At 43.4% G+C, this 11133-nt stretch overlaps 1 protein-coding gene across 1 annotated transcript; it reads left to right on the top strand.

Moving 5' to 3' along the window:
• Window positions 1-8593: 8593 nt before the first annotated feature.
• On the top strand, window positions 8594-10029 carry LOC4340769 (dof zinc finger protein 4-like). The gene has a single exon (XM_015786275.3). The coding sequence runs from the start codon at window positions 8729-8731 to the stop codon at window positions 9596-9598; it is 870 nt and encodes a 289-aa protein (XP_015641761.1). The 5' UTR covers window positions 8594-8728; the 3' UTR covers window positions 9599-10029.
• Window positions 10030-11133: the final 1104 nt, after the last annotated feature.

Raw genomic sequence — 11133 nt, forward strand, 5'->3', positions numbered from 1 at the left:
TTGGAAACCCATATAAAATATACTCAAAAGCATGAATTGGAATAGAAGAATTGATGTGGTCGTGTTTGGGGGTGGGAAAAGAAAAGAACAAAACCACGACGAACCAACCACCCATTAGTGGGGCTAACTTGACCAGCTCCTTGAGATGCAAGTGATCCCCATTATTATGCACATGATGAATGATGGGCACAATGATCCTATAGTTGGAGCATTGTCTATATATGCTCTCTGCACTACCAGAAAATAGACTTCCATTGTGGGCACAAATTCTCGATAGGCTTATAAATGATCAAGAATTCAAATTTTGTTGACAATTTTTTAAAATAATGCTGAGAATTTTGTCTACAAATATGGGAGTGTATGTTTTATGTTTCACGAATTTATCATTAGGCCTCCGTCGTCTCTTGAAGCTGTATAAAAGAGGGATCGTACTCGCACAGAGCATGGGTATATTGCGTATATATGGTGGTGTCTATGCGCACGTACGTCTTATACACATTCAGAAAATATATACAAAATTATCGTACAAAACTATTGGTGCTTTTTAAATGTTTTGCAACAAACCAATTGTTGCAAATTAAAAAAAACAATTAATTTTGATCCAACATTATGATTCATATGTTGTCAACAACATTTTTCTTCTTATGTAAGAGTGGATGGTGGGGGTGACATTGATGTTGCATAAGTACCTAAGACGGTTTGTATTTACGGCTGTAAATCGATCGGATGGGATAGCGTCCTCAACTATGGCTAAGAAGAGGGTTGTGATTGGAGTTGATATAGTGATAAAGAAGGATTGCGCAGTAAATAGGAGAGTGAAATGCCACTGGGAGGCTTGAAAAGAAAGGCCAACATGACCCATGAAAACTACCATGAAACCCCTCATCGGACAGATGATTACCCACACGAGAAATAGGTATAGGTCTTATCACAAATAAGATATCAGTGATTAAAAAAATATTATTTTTGACGGGTGAACACCCGGCACTAATGAATTATCTATAATGGGTGTAAATCATCTATAATGAGTCGTAAACTTCATAATAGGGCTATTTTTTACCTGTTAGAAATGAATAATCACAAACGGGCCATGGTGACCGGTAGGAGATAACCGATCACGGACGCCCATATCTATGGTAGTGGAGTATGGTGGTTGTAACTTGTAAGCATATAATTGTGCTAAGAAGAGGGCAGGGGTGATATACTGACATGGGGAAGTTGAATTGTATGGTAGTACCAACGTATAACGACAAGTCAACACGAGACATGAGCGTAGGAGGCGCTAGGCAAGAATGGCATCCAAGGAAGTGCAAGGCAAATTTGCCAATTAGGATTAGTGGTTGGCTTTCTGTCACCATGGATATGTTAGTTTTTTTTAAAAACCACCGAGGTGATTCATACATATTTATTGACGCAAAAAGAATAAATTATGTACCGTCAAGTGTCTACTGTGTGATTTTATCTGGTAAAAGAAGTTTATCGGCCTAGGGTGTTTTGTTTGCTTTGGATTATCGAGCGGATTAATTATTGGAGCGGATCGTCGATTTGATTTGATTTTAGAGATAAATTAAATATTTAGCTAAAAAATCGTCGCAAGTTTTTTGAGGGAAAAACTTTCAAATCTAACCATACTATATAATTTCACTAGAGCAACACTATAATAATAATAATAACAACAACAACAACAACAACAACAACAACAACAACAACAACAACAACAACAACAACAACAACAACAACAACAACTTGTATATATGTATTAAAATAATATATGCAACTTTATATCTAATTTATATAGAGATAACAATATAGTTACACTATAGTTACAATGTACTCCCTCCGTTTCACAATGTAAATCATTCTAGCATTTCCCACATTCATATAAATTATATGTCTAGATTCTTTAACATTAGTATGAATGTGGGAAATGCTAAAATGACTTACATTGTGAAACGGGGGAAGTAATTACAATGTAACTATAGTATAACTACAATGTAGCTAGCATGCAATTTAGATGTAACTTGAATAAATCTGCCATAAATATGTGATGGTAAAACTAGGTTGTGAAAAGAGGGTTTAGATCCGATAGCAAAATATCTCAGCACAAATCTTAGTGCGGAATCAACGGCGGCTAAAAAATTGGCAGTTTTTCAGTCCTGAAAACTATCGACAGCTAGCTAGCAAACCCGTTTTAAGAAATAGGCGGTATAAGAAATACTGTATATGAATTCTTTAATTAATAAGAAATATACATTAAAAGTGCGAAGCTAATAATCCATTCTAGTAATTCCATAAATAAGATGAAAAGAACTGGACCTAATTTGACGCCGATTATTCAATTGGATCCACTATGGTCAAATATATCGCGTCAAGAGTGTGGCAACTACCAAGAATTTAACCACCATATCTTATAAATTCGTAGTACTTGACATGTGCGTGCAATACCATAGGTCTCGTACGGTTCTATATAAGTTTTGACGGCCAGAAATGAAAAACCCAGGACGCTAGCAATATAATGCGCTTTCGACGGATGGTCCCACCGGCCGGCCGGACAGCTCCACCGGATTGCGACGGTGACTTCTTCAGTGGTCACGCCGCCGGTGAGATATTAATCTCCACCGGCCGGGAGCTAGCTTTTCCTGCTGTTTAATCCATGGTTAATTAGTAAGCGTTAATGGCACATGTAAAAAGTTCAGAGCGCTGTAATTAAGCCGGAGTTAAGAACTGACTTACTACTGCACTGTCATCTGCTTAGTACGTAGTAAAAAAACAACTCGGATTTTATTTGTTGTGCAAGTTTTTTATAAAGGCTGCATTGGGCTTTTTTTGCTCCTAATCACAGATGGGGACCACTATAGTTTGGTTATTGGGCTAACACAGCACGAAGTTACAGTACAAGTTTGCATTTAATAAAATTTGCATAATGTCTTTGGTTAATAATACCCATGTTTAGAGTAGTATGTTTTGTGAGTTGAAAGGGCTAACAATTTAGTGGAAAACTTTATTAATCCAGTTTAGGTCCAACTAAAAAAGGAATAAGTTCTCTTGAAGCTTAGTTTGAATCACATCCTTCAACCACAATTCGAGATATAACATACTATCACCTTTTAAAACCGGTGCAAACGAGATCTTACGAACGACAATGCATGATTTGGAGATGGGACGCTGATGGCAGGACGTAGAATAAAGAGGCCGATGATGGCCAGGCCAGACCAAAAAATGGTTTAGGTCCAACTTAGTTTTTTTTTTTTTTTTGAGAGAGAGGCCCAACTTACTAATTAATAGGAATAAGTTCACCTTCCATCCCTCAAATATACACCGAGTTTCTTTGACATCCCTAATCCTAAATACTAGAAATCTTCACCCCTAAAGTATACAAAACCGTTTAATTTTGGTCCTATAGTAGCATAGATCTCTGATTTCACTGACGTGGCATCCTAATCAGCAAAATAAAAAATAAAAATTTGTAGGACCCACATGTAAGTGAGAAAAAAAAAGGACCATCATCTCTTCATTCTCGTCTTTTCTTCTTTCTTATCTTGCGGTTCCGACAAAATACGGCACACCAGCGCCATCTCCTGCGGTCGCGGCGATGGATGGCGGGAGCATGTGCGCGGGCGACGACGTGGGCACGAGCATGGCCACCGCCACGGCAGCGGATCGGAGCGAGCGGGCGATGACCTTGGAGTTGCGCAGCCGCGCGAGCGCGCCGGAACGGGGGAGAAGGCAAGTGAGGCGGGCGGCAACCTTGCTCCCGTTTGCGTGCGGCGTCGGCGTCGTCTTCGTTCTCCGCAGCGATTTCCCCGACGAGCTAGCGGAAGAGCCGGGTCGGGCCGGCAGGTGGCGGCGAGGCTGAGCGTCGGGCGTGGCCCCAATGGAGCGGCGCGTCTCGGTGGCGGGCGGAGCGGCAGCTGGCAGAGGAGGAGCAAATCGGCGGGGGGCGAGCTTCGCCGGCCTACTCCGGCCATCGCCGCCGCGCTGGCTGGCTCCGCTCTCCCCTGCTCCATTTGCCTGCTACACCCGTTGACCGCTTGACGCGGCCTCCACCAGATCTGGGAGTGTCGGAGGACGAGGTTGCCTACGCCACCATCCCCGCCGGCCATGCCGCCGTGGCCGACTTCCCCGGCATGATGGCGCTCTTCTCCTGTCTCCGTGCCTCTTCTCCGCTGCTCGCGGCCGCGGACCCTTTCGTCCTCAGTATTGTCTTCAAGTCCTGCGCCGCGACGACCGATGCGAGGTTCCTCATGCATGCCTTCGCGGTCCGCTCCTCGTCCGTCTCCTCCGTCTTCTCGGTCGCGGCGGCGGAGCCTCTCGAGGTGGCGTAGCTCGGCCAGGCTCGTCGGCTGCCTCTCCCCCATATGCCGTCGCCACCACCATCCCTGAAGACGACCAGCCCAGAGAAGAGAAGCAAGGAGAGGAGAGGAGAAAGAAAAGAGAGAAGGGATATGGGGCCCATATTATTATTTCTCACTTACATGCGGGCCACCACATACTTTTTAATTTTTTTCTGACTAGGATGCCACGTCAGCGAAATTAGACATCTATACTGCTATATGACCTAAATTACACGGTTTCATATAGTTTAGGGGGTGAAGATTTCTGTGTAAAGTTGAGGGACGACAGGTGAACTTATTCCTAATTAATTAGACCATGAGACCATGCCTGCTTTCCGCAGATTTCCAACTGGATCCTAAAGGTATATACTGGGCCAGGCCTCAGCCCATCTATGATCTGTCTATTTCTTCACAATAATTTTAAAATAGATTTCACATGTATGTGAATACTAGTTCTCTACACATATTTAAAAGCCCTAATCCCAAACCCAGCCGCCAATAATTAGTGGACGTGCACCACCAATAGCAGAAATGCCAGTACATCTCCACAAAGAAACAAAACAAAAGAAGAACACAACAGTGCAAGCTAGAAAGCAACAAAAGAAGGCACAGCTAATCATCTATGCAACGGTGGTCATGGATGGCTGTAGTTTTCTCTGCAACAGCCAACGGAACAGCGTTATCAAGCAAGGACCATCACTAATATAAGCTAGATACAAGACGCCATCCACCAGCTTCAATTCTTGTCGCACTATATCGCATGCACTTTGAGATAATCTTCTTTTGATTCTGCTCTCTGCTAGTAGTAGCTATATATATAGTTGACATCTCCACTCTCATCATCTTGTCCAACGATCGATCGCAATATTTGCTGATTAATGTGTCACCTGTGCAATCAGATAGAGATAGGATAGCTGTGGATAGGGATAGCAGGTCGTAGTACGTGACTCGGTGGCAACTGACAAAGTGATGAGCGATTAAGTATAGTAGCAGTCATATATCTTCAGTGATATAATCTACTTCACTGTAGCGTGCCTTATCAGAAAGCTAGCTAGCTAGACAGAGAATTGCAGAGGAGGCTAATTCTGCCACGCGCACCACTCATCATTTGTATCTCGGTTTGAACAACCGTTACAAATTTTTGGTCAGTGATAAGGTCCTTTTTGAGAAGTTTCTAACCAGTACAGTTTCCCCAAATAATCTAGATCTTCATCGAGATTCTGATAATTAATGCACAGTTGTAAAATGTAAAAAATAAACTAGAAAAACTCAGATTTTTCAGATTCTCGCTAGTTGATTGCCCAACTAGCTACTTCTCGTAGTCTCCAGATTTCCTCAAACAGGTCTAAGATTGAATAGGATTGTATATATGTATACTTATTGAGAAACTTCTTTAGTCTAACCGGCAAATCTGCCAAGATGGATGCACTAGTGTCAATTTGTACCCATAAGATGAAGGAACTAGCTAGCTAGCGATCAGGCAGTCTGCATGCAGGCACTAGCTTCCTGAGAATTTCTGCATGATTTTTCTTCAATCTCATCACAGTAAAACTGTCGGAGAGATGAGAGAGCGACCGATGATGATGGGGATCGAGTGAATTCAGGCTGCGCCATGGCCGCCGATGTGAAGCCAGTGCCGATCTGGGATTGTCGTTTCAGGCTGACGCCCTCCCCTGCCTGCCAAGACTCGTTTTCAACAGCGCCCATTTTTCTTGACTCCATCTCTCTGTAAGTCTGTACGCTTCAAAGTTCAAAGCGTGACATTGTTGTTTCAATTATGCGTGCCAAGACAAAACCTAAGTTTTTCTAACGAGATTAGATTAGTTGGGTTCAATTTGGTCTGTATAATTAATTATCCAAAAAAGTTTTGAACATAAGAGATTTTATTTTTTTATAAAAAAAGAGTAAATTTCACAAAAAAATAACTACACGTTTTGTGGTCCAAGTTACAGAAAACCACACATACTTTGACACTTGGCACTTAAGTACATATATTTTGGTTGTGTAGTTTCACAAAACCACACTATCGATAAATGGATTCACCTACGAAATGACATGGTTGCTTCACCTAGGACAAGGACATGGCATCATATTACCAGCCATCGCACGAAATTAATAGGATGCCATGTTCTCATCCAAGATGGAACAACCACGTCATCTCATGAGTGAATCCATTCATCAATAGTGTGGTTTTGTGAAACTAAACTAACAAAATATATATACTTAAGTGCCAAGTGTCAAAATGTGTGTGGTTTTCTGCATCTTAAACCTTAAAACATGTAGTTTTGTGAAATTTACTCTAAAAAAATTAAAGTGAGATGGGGAAAAAATAATTCATGTGTTCTATTAGGAGCGTTCTAGAGCGATGATACAGGCATGAAATGAAATTAATGATCTACTTTATTAATGCGGTAAATTGAAACTTTAAAAATAGTTTAGAATAAGTGATTTTTATGTACGAGGGTCTCATAGGTTGTAGACGAAATATAACTGGTCGCGCCTGCAAAAATCGTCCTCTATTTCCACGTACGGCTCCTTATGAGGCATGCCTGTAAAAATTAATTTTCGCACGTGGTCCTCTAAACTGGTCAGCATACGAACCTCTTAAGTGTAAGTGGGCGTGCCTCTTACATGCCCGCCTACAAGTCTAAGTGTCCTCTTTCCCACTCACCATCTTCAAAAAAAAAAAAAAATCTTCAAGTCATCCTTACCTTTTCTCACTTCCTCTCCACTCATTTCTCACCTCCTCTCTCTCTCCCTCACCTCCCCTCCCGAGCGGCTGGTGGAAGCGGCCGGCAGCAGCCCTACTCCGTACAGAGGCTGGTGGAGGAGGCGTGCAACGGCCTCCAGACGCGCGCGGTCAATCAAGGTGACGATGGATGCTCGCTGGACACCTCCTTTTTATCGGCGGGAATGGGGCGGCGGCCTTCGTCGGAGCTCGCCGGTGGGCCTCCTCGCAGCCGACCCCTCGATAGGAAGAAGAAAAAAGAAAAGAAAGAAGAAGATGAAAAACGTGATGACGATTGCATAGTTCTAGTTTTAGAAAAGTTCAATAGCACTAAGCCAATATAACGAGTAGTAATGTCATTTTTTAAAAAAGAATCAGCAAATTTGCAAAGCTATGAATCCAATTAACCTATATAAAAATACTTTAATTCGTTTTTTTTTTCAAAATTTGAACTTCCACCATCTGGGCAACAAAATTGCCTTTAAAACATAGATATAGACGTGGCCACTTTGATCCTTCCTATCTCTCATTTCCGTTCTCCTATCATCTTCTTAACCTCTTTGTCACATATATCGTGGAGTTGAGCACCTGAGCTTGTCACCATCGTAGACTCCTTAAGAGTGTTAGGTCCTCCTCGTTCCAAGTCCAAACTAAGCCGTTCAACACAAAGATCATCTAATGATAGCTGCTCTTTCAAGCCTTACTCCTAGCTTACTCATTGTGCTAAGTTTTCCTATGACTTATGTGCACAAAAAGTTAATTTAGTGATAAAATTAGTACATATTGTACAGTAATTGATTGGCCGGATGCTACCGGTAGTTACTGACTACGCCATTTGATAATTATGGGTTTCCAAAGATTTATTAGAACAGACACCCAATATTTAGATACGTCTTTCTTAGACAATCACCACCATAAACGAAAAATACGATAACAAACTTAAAGGGTATTTCGGTCAATTTTCTTGTACGGTTCGAAAATTTCCTCACCATACAGTATACCAATATCATTTCGTAAATAATAATAAAAAATATATTATTTTAAATCATTCCTGTTTACATATAGCCATATGTAAAATTTAATTTTCTATATTATATTAAAGTTGTCACTAAATTATTTATTTAATAAATATAAAAAAATTCAACCACATCGATACTGTTTCCGTAAAACGATAAAATATAATACATAAAACCTAGATAACGGTATCCCGTTGAAACGGGATACCCTTTTATGAGACAGTACCTGATACCTGTTGTGGTACCAGTTGTATGGTACCTGATACCTATAATACCTGTTACTCGGTACCTGTGATATTTAGGACCTGATATCTATGATACTCGTGCAAGAGAATAGTTAATATGTCTATCCCGTTGCAACGGGATCCCGTTTTGTAGCACCCCTCAATATAATATCGTTTTCGACCATTTTACCCCCATCTTCCATACCAAACAGGGAGGGCAAAATTGGGCAACGCGAGAAAAACGCGCGGCGCGAGGATATTTACCCGCCATCGCTTCTGTGATGGAGAGGCGAAGCCGAGCAGAGCAGATAGATAGCGCAGCGCAGCCCAGCAAGCAGCCTCGCTAGCTCTCGCAAACCTTCGCCACCAAGAACCCGGAAACCCCCTCTTCCAGAAGCTTCTGGAATCAATCTCCGGTCGAGCAACATGCAGGAGTTCCACCCCGTCCCCGGGCTGGCCGGCCGGCTGTTCGGCGGCGCGGCGGCGGCGGCGGCTGTGGCGGCGGTGGAGGAGGTGCGGTGCCCGCGGTGCGACTCGTCGAACACCAAGTTCTGCTACTACAACAACTACAACCTCTCCCAGCCCCGCCACTTCTGCAAGGCGTGCCGCCGCTACTGGACCAAGGGCGGCCTCCTCCGCAACGTCCCCGTCGGCGGCGGCTGCCGCAAGCCCAAGCGCCCGGCGCCGCCGCCGTCGTCCTCCTTCACCGGCGGCGGCGGCGGCGGCGGCGGGTGTGGCCATCGCGACTCCAAGAGCGCACGCTCAGCCGGCGGCGGCGGCGACGGCTCGGGCTCGACCGCGAGCGCCACGGCGACCCCCGCTGCGGCGCCTGCGTCGTCGAACACCTTGTCTGCTGCTGTTTCCCAGCCAAGCAGCGTCGACGCGCTGTCGCCGCCTCCGGCGCCGATGTTCGCCGACCAGGCCACGGCGTTCGCGTCGCTCTTCGCGCCGCCGCCGCCGCCACCGTCGCAGGCGCTCCCGGCCTTCGCGAGCTTCACGGCGCAGCCCAAGGCAGAGGAGGACGTCGCCGACGCACCTGCGCTCGCAGCCACGGAGCAGCACCGGTCGTCCTCGGCGGCGTCGTTCGCCGCACACAGCATCTCGCCGCCGTTCGCCGCCGCACGGTCCTCGGATGGGCCGGCAGCGGCTGCCGCCGCCGCCGCCGCCGACTGGGCGCCTCCGACGGCGGTGCTCGACGCCGGGATGTTCGACCTCGCCGGCGCCATCGGCGGCGACACGTCGTACTGGAACGCGGCGAGCTGGACTGACCACGACGGCACGATCTACCTGCCGTAGTACTGTGTCCGTCTGCTTTGACGATCGTGCGCGCCGCCGCGGCCGGCGACTTTGGCTCAGCCGCTTAATCGCCCGAGCCGTACGTGGTTAAGGATTAATTACTTACTCGACTTATTAATTGTTAACCACCGCCTTAATCCATGTTATACCTTACTTAAGCTATTGGTTTCTTCTAGTACAATATATGATTCTTTTGAGAGGTGTCTGTAAATATATTACTATCGGTTTTAATAGTTACTTCCTTCGTTTCACAATGTAAAACGTTATAGCATTACCCATATTAATATAGATGTTAATGAATCTAGACATATATATGCATATGGGCAATGCTACAAAATCTTATATTGTGAAATGGAGGAAGTAGCGCTGTTTATCTTTGAACACATGTTTGATCATTTGTTTTATTAAAAAATCTACGCAATTATTATTTATTTTCTTGTGAGTTGTTTCATCATTAAAAAACTTTATGCATGATTTACATCTTATGTATCTGTATAATTTTTTAAATAATATGAATAGTTAAACATGTGTTTAAAAATTAACGCTTATGTACTTAAAATACGGAGGGAGTATTAGCCTAATTAATTGATTTGTAGTTTTGCACAGATGTGTGCAAAAATTACAGCCGACCTATGTTTAAACGCTTATGTACTTAAATATGGAGAGAGTATTAGCCTAATTAATTGATTTGTAGTTTTGCACAGATATGTACCACCAAATTACAGCGGACCTATGATATATAAGCCAATTACTTAAACCAAGAGTTTGTTGTGATTAGTGAGTTGTGTAGCTATCAATCAGCTATAAACAATTAATTAGTCGGTGTGGCTGTCAGCATCAGTACTGGTTAATTAGGTTTCAGGTGATGATCGAGATGCGTGTTGTCCACACAGACTCACACTGAATCTTCTCTCTCTTGTTTGTTGATGAGCTAGACGAGGGACAGAGGGAGGAGGGAGACAAATTAAGCTATAGGTTTTAGCTGACGTCAATTGCTTCTCCGTGTGAGGCAGTTTGGATCGCCGGCCATGGCGTGTGTTATGTATATGTGACTTGACATTGTGACACACTCTTCTTCTAATTCTGGATGGGCGGTTTGTTAGTTCGGCATGCATGGCGACGGCTTCACCACCTTCATTTAAAATACTTGTACTTGATCCGAAATAGTGTGCATTGTCAAGCCATATACTCCCTCCTTCCCTAAATATTTGACGCCGTTGATTTTTTTAAACATGTTTGGCCGTTCGTCTTATTCAAAAACTTTTGTGAAATGTATAAAACCATATGTATACATAAAAATATATTTAACAATAAATCAAATGATAGGAAAAGAATTAATAATTACTTAAATTTTTTGAATAAGACAAACGGTCAAACATTTTTAAAAAAGTCAACAGTATCAAACATTTTGGGATGTAGGGAGTATATGTTTGTCATCATCATGACACTAGCATGGGACCTTACACTGCTAACGGGTAATTTGTGATGACTCAAAAAGAGAGCCGTTGCATATGACTATATTTATAACGGTCAAC

This window comes from Oryza sativa, chromosome 6 (genome assembly GCF_034140825.1).
Source record: "Oryza sativa Japonica Group chromosome 6, ASM3414082v1".
Lineage (NCBI taxonomy): Eukaryota > Viridiplantae > Streptophyta > Magnoliopsida > Poales > Poaceae > Oryza > Oryza sativa.